Source organism: Pseudophryne corroboree, chromosome 2, assembly GCF_028390025.1.
Source record: "Pseudophryne corroboree isolate aPseCor3 chromosome 2, aPseCor3.hap2, whole genome shotgun sequence".
NCBI lineage: Eukaryota > Metazoa > Chordata > Amphibia > Anura > Myobatrachidae > Pseudophryne > Pseudophryne corroboree.
Window position 1 is genome coordinate 644,187,415 of NC_086445.1, and position 23,782 is coordinate 644,211,196.

Sequence of the window (23,782 nt, forward strand, 5' to 3'; positions counted from 1 at the left end):
AAAGGAGAGTCGGTGTCAGGCTGTTTCAGAACTGGTGCAGAGATGAACCGTTGCTTCAGAAGGTGAAAGGCCTGTGTAGCTTCCTCGGACCACTTGGACGGATTAGCACCTTTCTTGGTTAATGCAGTGATAGGCGCCACAATGGTGGAAAAGTCTCGTATAAATTTTCTATAATAATTGGCGAACCCTAAGAACCTCTGGACCCCTTTGAGGCTTAAGGGTATAGGCCAATTCTGGATTGCTTGGAGTTTCTCAGGATCCATCTCTAGTCCGGAACCGGACACAATGTAACCTAGAAACGGAATGGTTTTAACTTCAAACACACACTTCTCCAATTTACAATAGAGGTGATTGACACGGAGACGGGAAAGAACCTCTTTTACCCAGAAACGATGATCTTCGAGATTATTAGCAAAGATGAGGATGTCGTCTAGATAAACCACGACATGGCGGTACAAGATGTCCCTGAAGATCTCATTCACGAAGTGCTGGAAGACTGCTGGAGCGTTGCTCAATCCGAAGGGCATGACGAGGTACTCATAATGTCCGTCACGGGTGTTAAAGGCGGTCTTCCACTCGTCACCCTCACGGATTCGGATGAGATTGTAGGCACCCCTCAAGTCCAGCTTTGTGAAAATGGTTGCACCACTAACTCTATCAAAGAGCTCAGTAATCAGGGGTAAAGGGTATCGGTTCTTGACGGTAATGTCGTTCAGACCCCTGTAGTCGATGCACGGACGCAGACCACCGTCTTTCTTCTTAACGAAGAAGAAGCCTGCGCCGGCTGGAGAAGAAGATGGTCGGATGAAACCCTTCGCCAGGTTCTCTTTGATGTACTCTTCCATGGAGTGTGTCTCGGGCAGAGACAACGGATAAGTTCGGCCTCGCGGTGGAACCTTCCCTGGAATGAGGTCGATTGGGCAGTCCCATTCTCTATGAGGAGGAAGGATATCAGCAGAGGCTTTACTGAACACATCCGTGAAGTCTTGATATGGAGGAGGCGGAACATCAGTTGACCTGGGGAAGGAAGAACAAACAGGAAGAACTTTGGCTAAACAAGTCTCAGCACAGGAGGGACCCCATGCCAGTATTTGTGTAGTCGTCCAGTCAATTGATGGGTTGTGGAGACGGAGCCATGGAAGGCCTAAAACCACTGGATGTGTGGCTCTTGGAATCACTAAAAAAGAAATATACTCAGAATGAAGAACTCCCACTCTCAGACGAACTGGAAGAGTCCTTAAGGAAATGACTGCGTCAAAAATCTTGCTGCCATCCACGGCAGTCAAAGAGATGGACGAGGACAGTCTCTCGGTGGGTAGGGACCACCGTTTAACATAAGCTTCGGTTATGAAATTCCCAGCTGCTCCGGAATCAAGGAGGGCAATGACGTTCCTGTAACGTTGAGCAATTTGGAGCGACACTGGGAGGTTACAGTCATGAGGAGATGGAGAGGAGATCATCACTCCTAGCCGGCCCTCTCCTTGGCGAGCTAGGATCTGGAGTCCCGGACGTTTGGGACAGGCATTGATAGTGTGCGACGGAGCTGCACAGTAGAGACAGAGAGACTCAGAGAGACGTTTTCGGCGCTCAGCAGGAGATAGACGGGAACGACTAATTTGCATAGGCTCATCCTTGGATGGAGATGGTTGACGAGAAGGAGGAGCAGAAGATTTAGGAGTAGATGATCTTCCTCGCTCGGTTGCTCTCTCTCTAAAACGTAGATCAACCTTCGTGCAAAGAGAAATTAGCTCATCCAACTTAGAGGGCAAGTCTCTGGTAGCTAACTCATCCTTGATGCGTTCTGATAAGCCATGCCAGAATGCAGCATACAGGGCCTCGTCGTTCCATGCCAGTTCGGATGCCAGGATTTTAAACTGTATAAGATACTGTCCCACAGTACGTGTTCCCTGGCGTAAACGAAGAATCTCAGATGAAGCAGATGTTATCCGGCCTGGCTCGTCGAAGATGCGCCTGAATGTAGCTACAAAGTCAGTATAGGAGGATAGCAGGGGATCAGACTTCTCCCATAAAGGTGATGCCCAGTCAAGGGCTGAGCCACTGAGAAGGGAGATGATATAGGCAATTTTGGTACGGTCACTGAAGAAATTGCCAGGTAGAAGCTCAAAGTGGATTTCACATTGATTGAGAAATCCCCTGCAGAACCTTGGAGATCCATCAAATTTTGCTGGCGTTGGAAGATGAAGATGTGGACTGGAAATGGGTAAGGTGGGTGGGGTTACAGCTGGTGTCACTGTAGTGGACCCACCGGACGTGCCAGGTCCACGGAGGGTCGTTTGAATCCCATCCAGCCGTGTGGAGAGATCCTGGAGACAGCGGATGATGTGGCCCTGTGCAGCCTCCTGATGTTCAAGTCGGGCTGCCAGTTCTTGCATCGGCCTGGCCGCTTGATCCTGGTCTCCGGCTGGATTCATTAGGCGTCAGTGCTTACTGTCACAACTGAGGGCCTGAGCTGACGGGAGGCAGCCTCAGTTGTAGGGGCTGAGATGTAACGGAACCTGGGAGGTTGTATCAGACCCCTAGACATGTAAGTAACATGTAGAATAACTGCCCGAAGGCGTGACCACGACAACCAGGATAAAAGTCAATGATGTTTATTATGACAAACTCCGTAACACAGCAGCAGTAAAGGAAACATAAAAGTCAACAGAGGATAAATACAATTCCTGGGTACTACAGGGTGGCAAGGGCCACAGGCACTGGTAGTGTGAGACAGTTCTAATAATCTTCTAGTTGGAAAGTCCTTACCAGGCCTGACTGTAGCAATGGAGAGAACCCAGGATCGTACCAGCTGGTGTTCCAGGAAAGGCTGGGCTGCTGAAGATAAAACGGCTGCTGTGGATACTGGCTGGAACCAGACTGTTGTTGGTACGGAGTGGATACTGTCTGGAACCAGTTAAATAATAAACGAACTTGAGAGCGATGAAATAATAATACCGGTGGAGAGTGGTAAACTGCAGAAAGGACACCGGCCCTTTAAGGGAAGCTGTACACTGCTGGAAGCTGGGCTGGAAGCAGGTGATTGACTTGAGAGCGATGAAATAATAATACCGGTGGAGAGTGGTAAACTGCAGAAAGGACACCGGCCCTTTAAGAGAAGTTGTACACTGCTGGAAGCTCGGCTGGAAGCAGGTGATTGCTGTAGCTGGAAACAGGTGAGTCCAGAATGGATCGGAGAGTCAGGCTACACCGCAGATGGAATGCTGGTGCGGGTCTCTATAGCAGAAGTCTGGAGACAGGAGCTGGAACCTGGAAGACAACCACAGGAGAGAGACAAACTGGAACTAGGTTAGACAACCAAAGCACTGACGCCTTCCTTGTTCAGGCACAGCTTACTTATACCTGCAGCAAGGAAGGGGTTGGCTAGGCAATTATGCAAATCAACAATACAGACAGCAGATTGGTGGAAATGATCAGATGACAAAAACCAAGATGGCTGCGCCCATGCAGACACTTGGAGGGAAGTTTGGTTTGTAATCCATGTGAGAATTGAAACAGTAATGGCGACGCCGGCCACAGGAGACAGGAGACGCCAGACTGACAAGCGCACATTTAACCACGCGGGCACAGCGGAGGCCGCGGCTGATGAAATCACCACTCTGACATTCTGCATGTGGAAACTCAGAAACAGCGGGATCCGGTCCTGGAATGCTGAGCCAGCCTTAGGAGGCATCTGAAGGGTAAGTAATGGCGTCCAGATACCCGGATCGTGACAGTGTGGAATAGTAACCCCGGCCTTGTTGAAGTAGGGGTACCTTAATTATCACCTACTGGGAATACAGCTTGTGAATTGCCGCTAGCACCGCCTCCCTGTCTGAGGGAGCAATCGGCAAGGCAGATTTTAGGAACCGGTGGGGTGGAGCCGCCTCGAATTCCAGCATGTATCCCTGAGATACTACTTGAAGGATCCAGGGATCCACCTGTGAGCGAGCCCACTGATCGCTGAAATTTCTGAGGCGGGCCCCCACCGTACCTGGCTCCACCTGTGGAGCCCCACCGTCATGCGGCGGACTTGGAAGAGGAAGCGGGGGAGGACTTTTGTTCCTGGGAACCTGCTGTCTGTTGCAGCCTTTTTCCCCTACCTCTGCCTCTAGACAGAAAAGACCCTCCTTTTCCACGCTTGCTTTTCTGGGTCCGAAAGGACTGAACCTGATAAAATGGCGCCTTCTTAGGCTGTGAGGGAACATGGGGTAAAAATGCTGACTTCCCAGACGTTGCTGTGGAAACTAGGTCGGAGAGACCATCCCCAAATAATTCCTCCCCTTTATAAGGCAAAACTTCCATGTGCCTCTTGGAATCTGCATCTCCCGTCCACTGACGAGTCCATAAGCATCTCCTAGCAGAGATAGACAATGCACTTACTTTAGATGCCAGCCGGCAAATTTCCCTCTGTGCATCTCTCATATATAAGACTGAATCTTTTATATGGTCAATCGTTAGCAGAATAGTGTCTCTGTCTAGTGTCAATATTTTCTGACAGTTTTTCTGACCATGCAGCGGCAGCACTGCACATCCAAGCTGACGCAATAGCTGGTCTAAGTATAATGCCTGAGTGTGTGTATACAGACTTCAGGATTGCCTCCTGCTTTCTATCAGCAGGCTCCTTAAGGGCGGCCGTATCCTGAGAGGGTAGTGCCACCTTTTTTGACAAACGTGTGAGCGCTTTATCCACCCTAGGTGGTGTTTCCCAACGTGACCTATCCTCTGGCGGGAAAGGGAACGCCATTAGTACCTTCTTAGGAATTACAATTTTTTTTTTTTTTTCAGGGAAAAGCCACGCTTCTTCACACACTTCATTTAGTTCATCTGATGGGGGAAAAACTACGGGTAGTTTTTTCTCCCCAAACATAATACCCTTTTTTGTGGTACCTGGATGTAAATCAGAAATGTTTAACACCTCTTTCATTGCCTCAATCATGCAGTGAATGGCCCTGACAGGCATTAAGTTTGACTCATCGTCGTCGACACTGTTATCAGTATCCGTGTCGACATCCGGGTCTGCAAACTGAGGTAGCGGGCGTTTTAGAGCCCCTGACGACCCCTGAGGCACCTGGACAGGCACGAGCTGAGATCCCGGCTGTCCCACATTTGGCATGTCGTCAAATTTCTTATGTAAAGAATCTATACGTGCACTCATTTCTTTCCATAAGTTCATCCACTCGGGTGTCTGCCCCGCAGGGGATGACGTCCCTTCAAAATGCATCTGCTCCGCCTCCACCTCATTATCCTCATCAAACATGTCGACACAGCCGTACCGACACACCCCACACACACAGGGAATGCTCAACAGAGGACAGGACCCACAAAAAGCCCTTTGGGGGGACAGAGTGAGAGTATGCCAGCACACACCAGAGCGCTATATATATACAGGGACTAACTGAGTTATGTCCCTAATAGCTGCTTTTCATATAATATATGTATATATACTGCCACATTTAATGCCCCCCCTCTCTTTTCCCTCTTACTGTTACTGTATATTGCAGGGAAGAGCCAGGGAGCTTCCTTCCAGCCGAGCTGTGAGGGAAAAATGGCGCCAGTGTGCTGAGGAGATAGGCTCTGCCCCTTTTTCGCGGCCTATTCTCCCGCTTTTTATTGAATTCTGGCAGGGGTATTTACCTCATATATAGCCTCTGGGGCTATATATTGAGGTATTTTAGCCAGCCAAGGTGTTATTATTGCTGCCTCAGGGCGCCCCCCCCCAGCGCCCTGCACCCTCAGTGACCGGAGTGTGAAGTGTGAGAGGAGCAATGGCGCACAGCTGCAGTGCTGTGCGCTACCTTGGTGAAGACAGAGTCTTCATACCGCCGATTTTCCGGACCATCTTCTTGCTTCTGGCTCTGTAAGGGGGACGGCGGCGCGGCTCTGGGACCGAACACCAAGGACTGGGCCTGCGGTCGATCCCTCTGGAGCTAATGGTGTCCAGTAGCCTAAGAAGCCCAATCCGGCTGCAAGCAGGCGAGTTCGCTTCTTCTCCCCTTAGTCCCTCGCTGCAGTGAGCCTGTTGCCAGCAGGTCTCACTGAAAATAAAAAACCTAAGTCTATTCTTTCTAAGAGCTCAGGAGAGCCCCTAGTGTGCATCCAACCTCGGCCGGGCACGAATTCTAACTGAGGCTTGGAGGAGGGTCATAGTGGGAGGAGCCAGTGCACACCAGGTAGTCTGAAATCTTTCTAGAGTGCCCAGCCTCCTTCGGAGCCCGCTATTCCCCATGGTCCTTACGAAGTTCCCAGCATCCACTAGGACGTCAGAGAAATACCAATGCTGGGATCCCGATGTGTACAAAGCCGACATGGGTGAGTTTGGGGTGTGCTCCCAAACCCCCTAACTCTAACCCTCCCTCCCCATGGCCTAACCCTAATCTTCCCCCGTAGGTGCCTAAACCTAACCCCGTCCCCACTGCCTAAACCTAACCCACCACCGCTGCAGCCTAACCCTAGCCCTCCGAGGGGGCTGCCTAAACCTAACCCCCCTCCCTGCAGCCTAAACTTAAACCCCCGGGACGCTGCCTAACCCTAACCCCACCCACAGCCTAAAATAAACCCCATCCCCGCGACTTACCTGCCTTGCGGCACGGTGTCTCCTCATTCGGCCTTCCTGGTGTTGGTATTTCGGCGCCGGAATGGTATACCCATTTTGGATGCCGGTATGGGCATTCAGAATTGGGTCAGTATTCCAGCGTCGGTATTCTGACTGCCGGGATACCAACAGCCGGGATCCTGACTGCTTCCCGCCAAATTATACTATTTAAACCTCTCCAAAAGCATGATCATTTATTAGGAGTAGTGTACCAGAGGTTCTGCACTGTGGGCCTGCTTCAGAGTAGTACATAAACCCAATGGTTTATGGGTCTGTACATGTGCAGAACAGGTCCTGCGTGATCTCTAGCAGTCCCCCATAGCCGCAGAATGTCCGTTTGGTGGTGGCAACCAGACACAGACTTCCTGGACCCAGGAGTGTTGTTTCGACGGTCAGTCTGAGTAATCTTCAGCTTATGCATAAAGATTCCTCCTACAGCATTTCATTGTTTAATTATACGGTATTGCATAGCCGCTTCCTTGCAGCTGTACAATATTAATAAAATCACAAACAGGCCCACAGGTGAGTGCACACAAAAAAATGAGAATTTCCTGGAAAAATGCATTGCGAGTTTGGAAAAGAATCTATGCAAATTCACAGTGAAAACAGCTTGCGTGACCTAACTTGCTCATAAGTACATTGACCCTATCCTCTCAATGTCAAGTAAACGCGGTTCAATCCAACGCGAATTGAATAGCGCTGGGAATGAGGTCCCGGATCTATTCAATTCCATGAGTTGCTAAGTCGGAGAATGCCGGTACTCGTGGACTAAACATGGTGTTTAATCGCGAGAAAGAGCATTCTCTGACTAAAGTGCCTAGCCGCGATTCTGTTTATGTTGCGCAAACAAAAACAAAACAGCATCGCGGAACGAGGCTGAAGTTAGCTTTTTATTCAGCTAGCTTCTTATTCACTTCTTATTCGAATTACAGCTTCTTATTCAGACAATTGAGCTTTGCAAAGGTTAACTAGTCTTGGGCCACAAATTTGACACCTGAAATCAACAGAGGGTGGTCACTTACATATGACCCACTTGTATTTTGCCTGGCTAACTTTAGCCTCGTCATCGCGGAACTAGTTTTGTCGGATTTCTGAAGCAATCCAGTAGTCGGACATAACACTGCACTAAACTGAATAGCTACGGGAGCTCCCTCGCAGCGCTATTAACAGTACGCCGAACTGAATCGAGCCCAAGGTAAGAAACAACATACTGTATCAACAGGCCTTTCAAATAAGCAATCATCACAAACTACATTGTAACAAATATCACAACAAAGCAGGAAGGGCCTAGCGGTTGCAAGTGAAGGCTTGGGGGGATCATTCCGACTCGATTGCACGCAGCGGTTTATCGCTGCGAACGGGTGCGGAATGCGCATGCGCGGCGGGCGCAGTGCACGTGTGCGATGTTGCCCGGCGAGGTTACGTTGCGACTTACAAAGGAAGCGGTCGCAGAGCCGACCGCTAAGAAGATTGACAGGAAGGAGGCATGCCAGGGCGGATCCGGACCGTTTGGAGCCGTTTTCGGGAAGTGGTGAGTATAACGCAGGCGTGTCCAGCACAACGGAGGGCTGAGGAGTGACGTGAAAGCCGGGCCCATCATCGCTGGATCCATCGCACAGGGTAAGTATGTCTAGGGCTCGTCTAGTTTTGCTTGAAATTTTTTTAGTTTAGCAGGGCTGCGCAAGCGATCGCATCCCTGCTAAGCTAAAATACACTCCCCCATAGGTGTGGACTAGTTGATCGCAGAAGCAGCAAAAAGTTGCTGGCTGCGATCAACTCCGAATGACCACCTTGGAGGAGACAGACTGATGCCCATCACTGGTCTATAAAATCACAGAAACTGATTTTTATTGGCAACTTCTCCACTTCATTCCTCACTGTAATAGATCTCCCTCATAGTCGCTGTGAAAATGTCTGCTACATTAACTGGTGACACTGACAGCAGTAACTGGGTAACAGAAAAAAATGAGTAATATGCGACTGAGTGATTATATGATATCCCCCATCCACGTATCTCCATCCCCACAGTCACCATAATAATCCCACGTTATGTACAAAAGGATGCTTACGTTCGTATAGTATAGAACTGCTCTGTACTGTGCACGCAAAAATAAAATCACTTCATAAAATACATGACGGAGTCCTATTTAACCAGCTGTGTGCAGTCTCTAACGAAATAACGTCCCCAGCTTCATTCTCTCTAGCCTCCTCGTTTCCTTACTCTGCTGTCTCTCCAGCTGTCTCCTGTATCTCTTCCCAAGTTCCCATCAGCTTCCATTTCTCCCCCTCCTTCACATCTCTCGTTTCTTACCTCTCCTTTCGCACTCTATCCCTCCTCCTCCTTCTCCGTCTGTCTCTATCTCCCTCCTCCTTCCATTCTGTCTCTTCCTCTTCCCTCCTCCCTCCCTCCTCCCTCTCTCAGCAGCATCCTCCGGGAGGCAGAGGAAGCAGAAAGCAGAGGGAGTGCCCTGTGTTCCAGCACCGCTAGGACCAGTGACGGGGTGCTCAGTCTCTCCGGTGACTGGGTGTCAGGGGTAGCGGAGGCATCATCGCACGGACCGTGTTTTTTTTTTTTTTTTACCTTTTCATTATTTTAAGCAGGATTTTTTTTTTATAAGTAATTGCATTTTTTTTAAATCACGCTCCCTTTCCGTTTGTCCTAGATTCGCTGTGTGAGCTAATTTTGTCTAATTTCTCCACTGTTACCTTCTCCCTTTCTCCCAACTCATCGAGCTTCCTTCCATCCATATTACACTGTCTCCTTCACCCTCTCCTTCTTCGTGGAAATTAATGCTGGCTCACAGTAATTTCTCCATTCGTCCTTTTGTCTACCTCATTTGCTCTGACATCTCTGTTGCATTAGCTGTATTGCTCCTCTTATCCTAATTCTGTCCTTTCCCATTTTATTCATTTTCTTCTATTTTGTTTCCACTTTTGGTCTTTTAGTGCTCGCTCTATCCTCTATATTTATGCCTCTGTTATAACCTTTTCCCCTCCCCTGCTCCCTTTTGCTCCAGGGAGGGGAGGTGTGATGATGCAGAGGAAGGTGAAGCCCCCCTCAGGGGTGGGCCCTGGCCGCTCTGCGGAGCTGCGTGTTTTTCGTGGCCCCACAACTACAGTCCATGAATCTCGCCTACCTGGAGCGCCTCTTCGTCGCCAGCGTTCTCTCACCAATCTTTCTGTTTTGACGGATGCTGAGAAGAAACTTCGACTCTGTGGACCTGACTGGTGTGATGATCTATCTGCAGTGACTCCATCCAGGAACCATAATACAGCCCCAGCATCCCCTGCCATGTCTAGGGCATTATCTCGCTCCGAACACTCTCTTCTTCAACCCCGAACACCTAGCCGTATTCCTCGTGGTCCATATGCTGAAGTTAAGCCGCTTAGTAAGGCTTCAGAATCAACTTCTGCTGGCTCTTCAACAGAAGATTCTGCAAAAGAACCTTCTGATGATAAGAAGACCTTTCTTAAGGTGGACCCTGAGTTAGTGGTGACTGTACTAGGCGATTTGGAACAGCTGCTCTTCAGCCAGATGTTGGGTAAGCAAAAAAGAAAAATTAGGGGCAATACAATCAGAGATGTCCCTAGACTGAACTAGAGTAACTGTTTTGGAGGAAACGCAAAATTTTAGAAATCGGTATGTAAAAATAATATATATTTTTTTTCTGCAGTAGGTTAAATAAATTTGATGTGAGGTATAATAGTAACATTTATGAGGTATCCCACATATATACCTATGCTTATGTTAGATGGTCAAAGCGTTTTCAGGATATACATATTTTAGCCTACATTTTGATTTCCTTTAGCTCAGTAATTAAAGGATGAGAAAGGTACCATTTTGTTGCAACTGTTTAATGGTTGGAGCCAACCCCATTGCATCTCATAGCATTTTTGGAGTATGTTTGGAGAAATTTTAGTTCTATTGTCAAAATACAAACTGGAGATCATCATGAAGTTCACCCATTGTTCTCTGCAAAATACTGTTTTTTTTCCTTTATACATTAGTACGTTCAGCTGGTTGTTTGGCGGATGCAAGAAAGTTTTAAAAATGTATGTTTTGCATGAGGTGTTGCAATACAATTTATCAGTTACAGTCTTTGTTGTATGTTTGTGTTTTAGTTTTTTCTTGTTCACATTGTAGATCTCCTTTGAATGACTTGGGTAAAAGTCAACATGTGCTAGTGCCCATGTTCTTTCTTTGGGATTTCCTTTTGTGCACAATTCATTGGAATGCATCAAAACTATGCACAATCTATTTAAAAAAAAGCAAAGCATTTATTTATTTGGCACAATTCCCATCTTCCTATTGCCTGTATCAGATATTGGCTTGTTCTTTTTTCCAATGCAGCATGCTGCATTTCTATTCATCTGCCATGTGATTTACCATTTATTCAAATAACCGGAGATTTGATCAAAGCATTACAAATAGAAAAGCATACATGGATTTTGTATATGTTGTGTGTGTATTGACTTAAAATCATCAAATACATAGGTGTGAATAAACTTACAAAGTTAATGGGTATGTTCACTGTAATTTTACAGTTCAGAGTTGTGTGGTTCTGCTAAAGTACTTTGTTGGACTGTAATGTTCACTGGATCCAGTGGATCTGGATATTACTAAGCAGTAAGGTAGCACAAGTATTGCCTCCATACAGTACTGGGTTTTGGGTTTTAGTCCCAACAATGCCTTGTCTGTGTGGGGCTTTTATGCTCTCTCCATTCTTGCATGGGTTTCTTCCTTGTACTCTTGTTTCCTGTCACAAAGTCTAAAAAATGCTGGTAGGTTAATTGACTTCGGACAAAAATGCACCCTAGTGTGTTGTGTGTGTGGTGGTATAATTTATATTATAAACTCCAATGACCCAGAATTAATGTCAATGACTGAACTGCCTCACCCTCTGTAAATATGTAACATGCTATTGGGAGAAAGGTGCCATATAATTAAAGGATTATAATTATTAAGGATTATTACTTTATTAAGGATTATTACTGGATATTGTAATTGCTTTAACTTGGGAAAGACTTACTGCATTTGAATTGATTGATGAGCTTTTACCTTAGAATAGAAATCTGCCAAAGTATCTACTGTATCTATAATATAAGTGAGTTGGTATCAATATCCGGGCGCACAGGATCCCGATGGTGAGATTTTCGACAGCGACATCCAGACGTTCAAAATCCCAACAGATTTTGGTTAGTGTTTTAACCCTAACCGACCCCTCCTGCAGCCTAACTCTAAACCTAACCCCACTACTTAACGACAAGATCTATCAGGATTCTGACCACTGGGATTCTGCTATCTGCATTTTGACCTTCAGCATCCTGAGCACCGGGATATTAACTACAACCCATATAGGCAGCCTAATATCAGTCTAGCCACTGCACGCTACAGATGAGGGGACGCCCCATTCTCCCCCAGAGCTCCTAGCGGCTACTAGATTGAAATACAGAGCTGGCCCTCTTCCCTACTGCTGACACCTACACACGTGGTGGTATGCCACTTGCTGCTACTTGAATTTCAATGAGGACTGGCCTTCAACTCTTCTGGGCTAAAAAACCCATGCATCAATGGATGGAGATTCTGTGAGGTAAGTACAGTGTTGCAGACTCATTGTCGCTGCTACTTGCTGCCAGCTGACAACAGAAAGAGGGTATAGGTGGTGACAGACGCAAAGAAATAGTCAATATGGGGGTGGGGGTGACTAATAGAGGGGAGATGGAGAGAGAGTACAGGGTGATAGAAAGACTAGGGGTAGACAGAAGGGTGGAGAGAATATACGGTAGAGAGCGACAATAGGGGAGGCAGGGAGAGAAATATTATAGAGGGAGAGAGAGAGAATATAGGGCAGATAGAGGAGTAAAACAAATATGGGGGTATGAGGAAAGGGAGGAGATGGACTGAAAGAATAGGGAGAGATGAGGGACATGGTTGGGAAGAATAGGGAGAGAGATGTGAGGAATAGGGGGAGACAGGGAAGAGGATAAAAAAAACTCTGCAGCACCAAGCTCAATAGCTAGTGAAGCAGAAAATGACAGGTCCAAATATTAGTATAATATTTAAATGTTTGGAGAAGTTTTTGAGCATGTTTGAAGGTCAAAATACTTATGGTATAAGGGGCCCATTTATCAACAAGTTTAAGCCATTTAAAACTTGTTGCGTATAGTAAATGGTGCTTCAGCTTGTGTTTGAAAAATGATAGTTGGGGTCTGATTGGCTGGAGAAGCATTTATCATACACAATGAGTTTTAAATGGCTAACAATTGTTGATAAGTGGACCCCTATGTGCTAAGACTTGGGAAGAGATTAAGTAGTTGGAGATAATGCACCAGCCAATCAGCTCCTGTCATTTTTCAAACACAGCCTGTGACATGGCAGTTAGGAGCTAATTGGCTGCTACTTTATCTCCATCCGCTCTATCTTTCTTCAAGGCTTTGTACATAGATTGAAACTGTGTAACTCAGTGATCCTCCTACGTCACTTAAAGATCCACACCACGTGTTCTTCAGAGAGAAATGCTTTACGGCAGATCCAAGTAAGAGACAGCTCCTTTTGTTGAGTGAAAGTGGCCATCCTCTCCTTCTCTTTATTTAATTAAAATAACTGTAAACTGTAATTCTATTTTTGCATTGCACTGGTGTGTCTACTTTGCACTACACTACGAACAACTTCACTCCACCAATCTTGTTTCATCTGCTTGTACAATCTGTTGCTCCTCCACCAATGAGACCATCTTGCTCTTTATTACTGTGAACCACAATGAAAATGTGTATTTAGGTTGCAGTGCCTCCTAAATGACCTTAGAACTGGTGACATTTTACTACCAAGAGATGGAAAATGTCACAAAGTAATTTAAATGAGGCTGCTGCAAATAACTGTATCCCATAGGGTTCCCATCTGTTTGGCTTTCATTGGCTCAGATATGGTTTGTTATGTAATTTATCCAGTTTTCAGTGATCTTGAAAACAAGTCACTGCAAAGGGTAAATATGCCTAAAAAAGCACAACAAAGGAGTATCAGCAATTAGCCCAAAGTAAGTCATAGTTTCCAAAGTGGTTTTAAGATAGTAGATGCTTAGGAATACAGTTTACAAAATGGTTTCTGAAATAACGGTCTGGGGTAGCCTGACTTATCACTTTGGGATAAGTATTGTTATTTCAGGTTTGACCATAGTAGCCAATACGCAGTATGCCAATAAGTAATTTTATTTAGTGGGAAATGAGGGGGATAAGTATTGTTATTTCAGGTTTGACCATAGTAGCCAATACGCAGTATGCCAATAAGTAATTTTATTTAGTGGGAAATGAGGGGAGAGTTGACTTTGTTTCGTGTAGAAATGCCACTTACTTTTAGGGATGTCACACTAAATAGGATTTTTATACATTAAATAGCATTACTCCATTTGGTAAACCCGTCTGCTGTGGTAGCAAAATTGCTAGAGTTGGAATAAAAAGCATGTCCTTAGCTCAGTTTTATACATGCTAACATTGTGAAGAGACATTTGGCCACTTCCCCTGCCCTCCCAGACTAGACCAAAGATCATCCACAAATCTCAGCCATTTCACTTGTGACAAACCCATTTCAGATGTGTTCATACTCTTTTGGCTGTTGAAAATCAGAAATCTTGATAGGTATGGTTTTTAAGAATATCATACAAGTAGGCTTCAAGAATCAGGGGCTGATACTGAGTTGAACACACATATTCTTTTAATGCACAGAACTAATGGCCCCATTTATCAACTACTGCAATTGTAATGCCAGCGGCAGTTATACTGACAAATATGCAGCTGGTATTCAGCATTAGTTACCTCTCCGGCAAGGTCCTGTGCTGTCTCCCTCCTCAGCGATGGGCTGCTATGTCGTGCGCCTGCATGATGTCCAGTCTGCGCATGTGCATGACAGTTTACCGGGCGGGACCCAGCAATGCCCCAAAAGGGTTACCGCTGTTTGTTGAATATTGAAAGTGGGACATAACCCCTTTAGCACTCACTATGTTTAGCTGATAACTGGGGCCCTTGATGTGTATATTTGTCCGCATGCAGTGCTATCCATTATCCCTATGCTTAGCTTGATACTTATTATGATACTTATTATAAGCTTGGTACATTTGCATCATCCTAAAGTTTGTTAGTTAAGTTCCGTTGATACCGACTTATGGTGACCCTATGGATAGCTGCCATGTACAAATGTAGATCTTCAGTCAAGCGGCTCAGTGTTGATAGTGTGTTATCCATAGTTGTTGTAATTGTATCAAGCCATCTCACTGCTGGTCGTTTCCCTTTTTTGTTGGCCTTCAGTTTTTCCAAGCATAATGTCTTTCTCTAGGGATCCTTTTTTGATGTGTCCAAAGTAGGAAAGGCGCCGTCTTGTCAGTTGTGCTTTTAGGGAGAGCTTAGGTCTTATCTTGTCTAATACTGATTTATTTGTACTTTGGGCAGTCCATGGAATCCATAATCCAAATATTCTTCTTCAGTACCATAATTCAACAGCATCATTGATCTTCCTGTTTTGCATGTTGACTGTCCAGCTTTCACACCTATACAGTGTTATTGAAAAAAACATAGCTTAAACGAATCGTGTCTTTGTAAGCAAAGACATCTTTGCGCTTGAATATCTTATCAAGATCTCTCATAGCTGTTTTACCAAGTGCTATTTGTCTTCAGATTTCTGGTCTGCTAACTTAACCACATGACTGGCATGGTCGCATCAGTTGCGAGCACACCAGCAAGTGCTTTATCTGACCTGGTCGCACAAGATTTGACCAGTCAGACAGCATGTGTGGCTGCAGGGAAGAGAAACTTCCCTCTACTGCCACTCTCAGAGGGACCGGAAGGTCCCTATGCCTCCCTGCACCCTCCCCCAGTGTTTGCCATGCTGCCGATCACTGCTGATCAGTCAGCACGGCAGGTCCCCCACCCGGCGGTTGCAGACAATAGCAGCCACTAGGGAAGTTTAACTTTACCCCCCCAAGCTCCCCTTGTATACCTGATGGCTGCCCTATTAAACGCAATGTCGCAATGTTTTCGATGTTCTCAATGTTCCGATGGTACCATCCAATGTTCCAATGTTTGGAGCTGAAAACAATTTTTTCCCCAAAATATAAAAAAAAATGTTTTTTTTTTTTTTTTTCTCTAACATAATTTTGGATAAGATTAAATACATGTTCTTCACCTAATTCTCTCAGAAAAAAAAAGACAATTTCTGAGCGGTTTTTGGAAACAAAATTTGTAAGTTAAGTGGTTAAGTGCTGATTAGTGGTCCCAGCAGACTAAAACTATCTACTATTTCAGTTTCTTCTCCATTTAAGCGAAAAGATAGACAGCAGGGCCGTAACTACGTGTGTGCCAAGTGGGCTTGGCACACAGCGCAGTTGCCCTGAGGGCGCACGGCCAGCGGCATGTAAGGAGTCAAATTGACTCATTACATGCCTCCTCTGCTGTGTGCGCTGTGCGCCGCGCTGTGGAGGGAGAAGAGGACCAGCGCCGGGCAGCGGAGAAGGAGGAGGAGGGAGGGGGAGCAGGGAGCCGCAGCAGCGCTATGTCATTGGTAGTAAGCGCCGCTGCAGCATCCCCCTCTCCTTCTGTATTGGCTGCCCGGCACTGCTATGGATGCTGGGATGCGGTTCCTCCATCCCAGCATCCACAGCAGCGCCGGGCAGCCAATACGGAAGGAGAGGGGGATGCTGCAGCGGCGCTTACTACCAATGACATAGCGCTGCTGCGGCTCCCTGCTCCCCCTCCCTCCTCCTCCTTCTTACCTCATTGCCTGCACCGAGGGAGCTGCACGAGGAGCCTGACTGCCAGCAGGGAGATGGTAAGTATATCTCTCTTTCTCTCTCTCTCTCTCTCTCTCTCTCTCTCTCTCAGGGGGTCACCGTCTGCCGCAATGTGTAAAAAGGGAGATGGCTGCCGCAATGTGTAAAAAGGGGGATTGGCTGTAAAAAGGGGGACTGGCTGCCGCAATGTGTAAAAAGGGGGCCTGGCTGCCGCAATATGTAAAAAGGGGTCCTGGCTGCCGCAATGTGTAAAAAGGGGGACTGGCTGCCGCAATGTGTAAAAAGGAGGATGGCTGCCGCAATGTGTAAAAAGGGGGACTGGCTGCCGCAATGTGTAAAAAGGGGGCCTGGCTGCCGCAATGTGTAAAAAGGGGGCCTGGCTGCCGCAATGTGTAAAAAGGGGGACTGGCTGCCGCAATGTGTAAAAAGGGGGCCTGGCTGCCGCAATGTGTAAAGAGGGGGCCTGGCTGCCGCAATGTGTAAAAAGGGGGACTGGCTGCCGCAATGTGTAAAAAGGGGGACTGGCTGCCGCAATGTGTAAAGAGGGGGCCTGGCTGCCGCAATGTGTAAAAAGGGGGACTGGCTGCCGCAATGTGTAAAAAGGGGGCCTGGCTGCCGCAATGTGTAAAAAGGGGGACTGGCTGCCGCAATGTGTAAAAAGGGGGACTGTCTGCTGTAATGTGTAAAAAGGGGGACGCTGTCTGCTGTAATGTATAAAAGGGGCTCTACCTGGTGTAGTGGCGCTACTGTGCAGCGTAATTTGAATAATGTAGACTACTGTGCACCGTAGTATGAATTGCTATTATTTTGTGGCCACGCCCCTTCCCCGTGAAGCCACGCCCCTATACATTTTTCGCGCGTCTACGGCGCGCACTGCCCCAATCTTACATGGGGGGGGGCCACTGTCGTTTCTTGCACACAGCGCTAAAATGCCTAGTTACGGCACTGATAGACAGCTATTAAAATCTTTGTCTTCTTCACATTAAGATGCAAGCCCATTTTTATCTGACTGCATCTTACTGCAAAAATAAGCATGGTAGCAAACACGTCTCCGCCCAATGCTCTATGGTGGTCATTCCAAATTGTTCGCTCGTTGCCGTTTGTCGCAATGGAGCGATTAGGTGGAAAATGCGCATGGTACGCAGCGCGCATGCGTTAAGTAATTTAACACAAAACTTTGGAGATTTACACAAGCTCGAGTGACGTTTTTTTCAACGCTCGAGTGATCGTAGTGTGATTGACAGGAAGTGGGTGTTTCTGGGCGGAAACTGGCCGTTTTCAGGGAGTGTGCTAAAAAACGCAGGCGTGCCAAGTAAAAACGCAGGAGTGGCTGGAGAAACGGGGGAGTGGCTGGTCGAACGCAGGGCGTGTTTGTGACGTCAAACCAGGAACTAAACGGACCGAGGTGATCGCAATCTAGGAGAAGGTCTGGAGCTACTCAGAAACTGCAGGGAATTATTTAGTAGCAGTTCTGCTAATCTTTCGTTCGCTATTCTGCTAAGCTAAGATACACTCCCAGAGGGCGGCGGCCTAGCGTTTGCAATGCTGCTAAAAGCAGCTAGCGAGCGATCAACTCGGAATGAGGGCCTATAACCCTTGGTTTCATCGACACACCATCTCTGAAGCTTGTCTACGTGAGAACGCCCTGTTACAGCCAAGTTACACTTCTTCAGTCACTAGTGCAAATTTACATTGAAATGCCTGCGACTGTACATTGCGTTCGATTGCTTTTTTAATGCTTGTGCACTGTGAAAACACGAAAAACAAGCTCCGCAAATGGGCCTACATTGAACTCTGCATCAGCCCTCTGTCTTTAACTTTATTAGCCTACTCACATGATTTTCTTGGAATTAACATCTGTTTCCTGATTGCAATGTATTCTTCCTTCTTTGCAGAACCATGTGTGGAGTACTTGCAGTATAAACAGTTACTTGGTATAAGAGTACTTAGTACTTGGAAATTCAACTAACCTTGATGCAGTACATGATGCAAGTAATAATCATAATAATAATTTTTTTTTTTATATAGCATGCTACCTTTCTCCCTGTAGGACTTTACTGCAGAGGTTACGGCAGACATATAGGGCACACATAGGGGGTCATTCTGACCTGATCGCATGCTGCTGTTTTTCGCAGCGGTGCGATCAGGTCTGTAGTGCGCCTGTGCATGGGTCACAATGCGCAGGTGCGTCACTCCCTGGCAACGGCGGTCGCCAGAGAGCGACAGAAATAATGAAGAAAGCGATCGCATCCGCGACCGCAAGAAGATTGACAGGAAGAGGCCGGCCGGAGGCGTCAACTGACTGTTTACAGAGAGTGTCCGTCCGAACGCAGGTGTGCCCGGACGTTTCCAGGGAGGGATCCTGACGTCAGCTCCGTCCTGGATGATCGCAGCGGGTGAGTAAGTCCTGAGCTGTGCAGAGACTGCACAAACTTTTGTTTGTGCAGCTCTCTGCACAAGCGAGCGCAGCCCTGCACACCGATTACCCCCTCCCCCTGTAGGCGATGACTACCTGATCGCAGCAGTGCAAAAAGTAGCCTGCTAGCGATCAGGTCGGACTGACCCCCATAGTTGTCAAATCTGTTGGTTAGATGTATTATTAGGTCAGACTTAGTGGTTATGTTTTCAAGTATGTAAGTCATCATCTTTGTTGTCCGACCTCCCAAGCTGTAATAATACGCATGTGGGTTGTGCAAATGGACCAAATGCAATGTGTGACTGTACATGTATATGCGCTAACATCTATAGTAATGCATCATTGCAGATATATACATGCACAATGGGGTATATTCAATTGCTGTCGGGTAATTTCCGACGGAAAGGACCCGACAGCACTTTATTCAGTGCCGGGCCAAACCCGATAGGTTTGGCCCGTTCCTGACAGTGTCAATCCGATTTTTGTAAAACTTGGATTAACATTGTCGGAAACGGGGCTAAAACCTGTTGGGTTTGGCCCCGTTTCTGACAATACACGCGGCTCGGCGCCTGAAGCCGCCGATCCCCGTGTATTCCGACAGCATTCCGACAAGTCGGATTTCCCAACTTGTCGTAAAAACGGAGCCCGGATTGAATAGGTCGGAACCCCTTCAGACCTATTCCAGTCGGAAACTGCCGTCTTTCCAACAAGATGGCAGTTTCTGACTCTTAATTGAATATACCCCTATGACTGCAAACATTGTTCTTCATAATTAACCTCCCCTTTTTATAATAACCTTTTTTTTTTTCATACAGTATATAACTATCTGTAGTGTATTGCTTTAACGTGCTCTCTGTGTATGTCATTGTGTTTTGGATATTTCAAACACATGACAATTAGGAGCTGATTGAGTTTTAAAACCTGTTGCATATGATAAAACTCATTGACAAATGGGACCCATAATATTTATTTCTCTATCGTCCTAGTGGATGCTGGGGTTCCTGAAAGGACCATGGGGAATAGCGGCTCCGCAGGAGACAGGGCACAAAAAGTAAAGCTTTTTCCGATCAGGTGGTGTGCACTGGCTCCTCCCCCTATGACCCTCCTCCAGACTCCAGTTAGATTTTTGTGCCCGGCCGAGAAGGGTGCAATCTAGGTGGCTCTCCTAAAGAGCTGCTTAGAAAAAGTTTAGCTAGGTTTTTTATTTTACAGTGATTCCTGCTGGCAACAGGATCACTGCAGCGAGGGACTGAGGGGAGAAGGAGTCAACTCACCTGCGTGCAGGATGGATTGGCTTCTTGGCTACTGGACATCAAGCTCCAGAGGGACGATCACGGGTACAGCCTGGATGGTCACCGGAGCCACGCCGCCGGCCCCCTTGCAGATGCTGAAGACAGAAGAGGTCCAGAATCGGCGGCTGAAGACTCCTGCAGTCTTCAAAAGGTAGCGCACAGCACTGCAGCTGTGCGCCATTTTCCTCTCAGCACACTTCACACGGCAGTCACTGAGGGTGCAGGGCGCTGGGAGGGGGGCGCCCTGGGAGGCAAAATGATTACCTATAAAGGCTAAAAATACCTCACATATAGCCCTAGAGGCTATATGGAGATATTTAACCCCTGCCTAATTTTTCTAAATAGCGGGAGACGAGCCCGCCAGAAAAGGGGCGGGGCCTATCTCCTCAGCACACGGCGCCATTTCCTCTCACAGCTCCGCTGGTCAGGACGGCTCCCAAGTCTCTCCCCTGCACTGCACTACAGAAACAGGGTAAAACAGAGAGGGGGGGGCACATTTATGGCGAAAATTTGATATAACAAAGCAGCTATAAGGGAGCACTTATTATAAGGCTATCCCTGATATATATATAGCGCTTTTGGTGTGTGCTGGCAAACTCTCCCTCTGTCTCCCCAAAGGGCTAGTGGGTCCTGTCTTCGTTAGGAGCATTCCCTGTGTGTCTGCTGTGTGTCGGTACGTGTGTGTCGACATGTATGAGGACGATATTGGTGTGGAGGCGGAGCAATTGCCAAATATGAGGATGTCACCCCCTAGGGAGTCGACACCGGAATGGATGCCTTTATTTATGGAACTACGGGATAGTGTCAACACGCTAAAGCAGTCGTTTGACGACATGAGGCGGCCGGACAATCAATTAGTGCCTGTCCAGGCGACTCAAACACCGTCAGGGGCTGTGAAACGCCCTTTGCCTCAGTCGGTCGACACAGACCCAGACACAGGCGATGACTCCAGTGGTGACGGTGACGAATCAACCGTATTTTCCAGTAGGGCCACACGTTATATGATTTTGGCAATGAAGGAGGCGTTACATTTAGCTGATACTACAGGTACCACTAAACAGGGTATTATGTGGGGTATGAAAAAACTACCTATAGTTTTTCCTGAATCAGAAGAATTAAATGACGTGTGTAATGAAGCGTGGGTTGCCCCTGATAAAAAGCTGATAATTTCAAAGAAATTATTGGCATTATACCCTTTCCCACCAGAGGTTAGGGAGCGCTGGGAAACACCTCCTAGGGTGGACAAGGCGCTAACACGCTTATCTAAACAAGTGGCGTTACCCTCTCCTGAGACGGCCGCACTTAAAGATCCATCAGATAGGAGGATGGAAAATATCCAAAAAAGTATATACACACATGCAGGTGTTATACTACGACCAGCTGTAGCGACTGCCTGGATGGGCAGTGCTGGGGTAGTTTGGTCAGAGTCCCTGATTGAAAATATTGATACCCTGGACAGGGACAATATTTTACTGTCGTTAGAACAAATAAAGGATGCATTTCTTTATATGCGTGATGCACAGAGGGATATCTGCACACTGGCATCACGGGTAAGTGCTATGTCCATTTCGGCCAGAAGAGCTTTATGGACGCGACAGTGGACAGGCGATGCGGATTCAAAACGGCATATGGAAGTTTTGCCGTATAAAGGGGAGGAGTTATTTGGAGTCGGTCTATCAGATTTGGTGGCCACGGCTACAGCCGGGAAATCCACCTTTCTACCTCAAGTCACTCCCCCACAGAAAAAGGCACCGACTTTTCAACCGCAGCCCTTTCGTTCCTTTAAAAATAAGAGAGCAAAGGGCTATTCATATCTGCCACGAGGCAAAGGTCGAGGGAAGAGACAGCAACACGCAGCTCCTTCCCAGGAACAGAAGCCCTCCCCGGCTTCTACAAAAGCCTCAGCATGACGCTGGGGCTTCTCAAGCGGACTCGGGGAAGGTGGGCGGTCGTCTCAAAAATTACAGCGCGCAGTGGGCTCACTCGCAGGTAGATCCCTGGATCCTGCAGATAATATCTCAAGGGTACAGGTTGGAATTAGAGACGGATCCACCTCGCCGTTTCCTGAAGTCTGCTTTACCAACGTCCCCCTCCGAAAGGGAGACGGTTTTGGAAGCCATTCACAAGCTGTACTCTCAGCAGGTGATAGTCAAGGTACCTCTTCTACAACAAGGGAAGGGGTATTATTCCACTCTTTTTGTGGTACCGAAGCCGGATGGCTCGGTAAGGCCTATTCTAAATCTGAAGTCCTTGAACCTGTACATAAAGAAGTTCAAGTTCAAAATGGAGTCATTCAGAGCAGTGATAGCGAACCTGGAAGAGGGGGACTTTATGGTATCCTTGGACATCAAGGATGCGTATCTCCACGTTCCAATTTACCCCTCACACCAGGGGTACCTCAGGTTCGTTGTACAAAACTGTCACTATCAGTTTCAGACGCTGCCGTTCGGATTGTCCACGGCACCTCGGATCTTTACAAAGGTAATGGCCGAGATGATGATTCTTCTTCGAAGAAAAGGCGTATTAATTATCCCATACTTGGACGATCTCCTAATAAGGGCGAGGTCCAGAGAACAGCTAGAGATGGGATTAGCACTGTCTCAAGAAGTGCTAAAACAGCACGGGTGGATTCTGAATATTCCAAAATCCCAGTTAATGCCGACAACTCGTCTGCTGTTCCTAGGGATGATTCTGGACACGGTTCAGAAAAAGGTTTTTCTTCCGGAGGAAAAAGCCAAGGAGTTATCCGAGCTTGTCAGGAACCTCCTAAAACCAGGAAAAGTGTCTGTACATCAATGCACAAGAGTCCTGGGAAAAATGGTGGCTTCTTACGAAGCAATTCCATTCGGCAGATTCCACGCAAGAATTTTCCAAAGGGATCTGTTGGACAAATGGTCAGGGTCGCATCTTCAGATGCACCTACGGATAACCCTGTCTCCAAGGACAAGGGTGTCTCTTCTGTGGTGGTTGCAGAGTCCTCATCTATTGGAGGGCCGCAGATTCGGCATACAGGATTGGATCCTGGTGACCACGGACGCCAGCCTGAGAGGCTGGGGAGCAGTCACACAAGGAAGAAACTTCCAGGGAGTATGGACGAGCCTGGAAACGTCTCTTCACATAAACATTCTGGAACTAAGAGCAATATACAATGCTCTAAGCCAGGCAGAACCTCTGCTTCAGGGAAAACCGGTGTTGATCCAGTCGGACAACATCACGGCAGTCGCCCATGTGAACAGACAGGGCGGCACAAGAAGCAGGAGTGCAATGGCAGAAGCTGCAAGGATTCTTCGCTGGGCAGAGAATCATGTGATAGCGCTGTCAGCAGTGTTCATCCCGGGAGTGGACAACTGGGAAGCAGACTTCCTCAGCAGACACGATCTTCACCCGGGAGAGTGGGGACTTCATCCAGAAGTCTTCCACATGCTGGTAACCCGTTGGGAAAGACCAATGGTGGACATGATGGCGTCTCGCCTCAACAAAAAACTGGACAGGTATTGCGCCAGGTCAAGAGATCCGCAGGCAATAGCTGTGGACGCGCTGGTAACGCCTTGGGTGTACCAGTCGGTGTATGTGTTTCCTCCTCTGCCTCTCATACCAAAAGTATTGAGAATTATACGGCAAAGAGGCGTAAGAACGATACTAGTGGTTCCGGATTGGCCAAGAAGGACTTGGTACCCGGAACTTCAAGAGATGATCACGGAAGATC

The 23,782-nt window shown here is 47.3% G+C and overlaps 1 protein-coding gene and 2 long non-coding RNA genes across 8 annotated transcripts in view; 1 reads left to right on the plus strand and 2 right to left on the minus strand.

The window, feature by feature from the left end:
• Nucleotides 1–9,000, minus strand: part of LOC135041996 (uncharacterized) — a 114,946-nt gene extending 105,946 nt beyond the window's left edge. The window contains exon 1 of one of the 3 annotated variants that reach the window (XR_010235340.1): nucleotides 8,904–9,000. This is a non-coding gene — a long non-coding RNA (uncharacterized LOC135041996). The other 2 variants (XR_010235346.1, XR_010235350.1) reach the window with 2 other exon arrangements.
• Nucleotides 9,001–9,022: 22 nt separating this feature from the next.
• Nucleotides 9,023–23,782, plus strand: part of NAV1 (neuron navigator 1) — a 468,103-nt gene continuing 453,343 nt past the window's right edge. For 2 of the 4 annotated variants that reach the window (XM_063954974.1, XM_063954975.1), the window contains exon 1: nucleotides 9,023–10,134. In XM_063954974.1, the coding sequence (XP_063811044.1) occupies nucleotides 9,624–10,134 (511 nt within the window). In that variant the 5' untranslated portion in view covers nucleotides 9,023–9,623. Of the gene's footprint in view, nucleotides 10,135–16,344; nucleotides 16,407–23,782 lie in introns of those variants that run through there. The other 2 variants (XM_063954973.1, XM_063954976.1) reach the window with 2 other exon arrangements.
• The window catches only part of LOC135042040 (uncharacterized), a 41,607-nt gene continuing 32,107 nt past the window's right edge, over nucleotides 14,283–23,782 (minus strand). The window contains exon 2 of the long non-coding RNA XR_010235381.1: nucleotides 14,283–15,129. This is a non-coding gene — a long non-coding RNA (uncharacterized LOC135042040). The remainder of the gene's footprint in view (nucleotides 15,130–23,782) is intronic.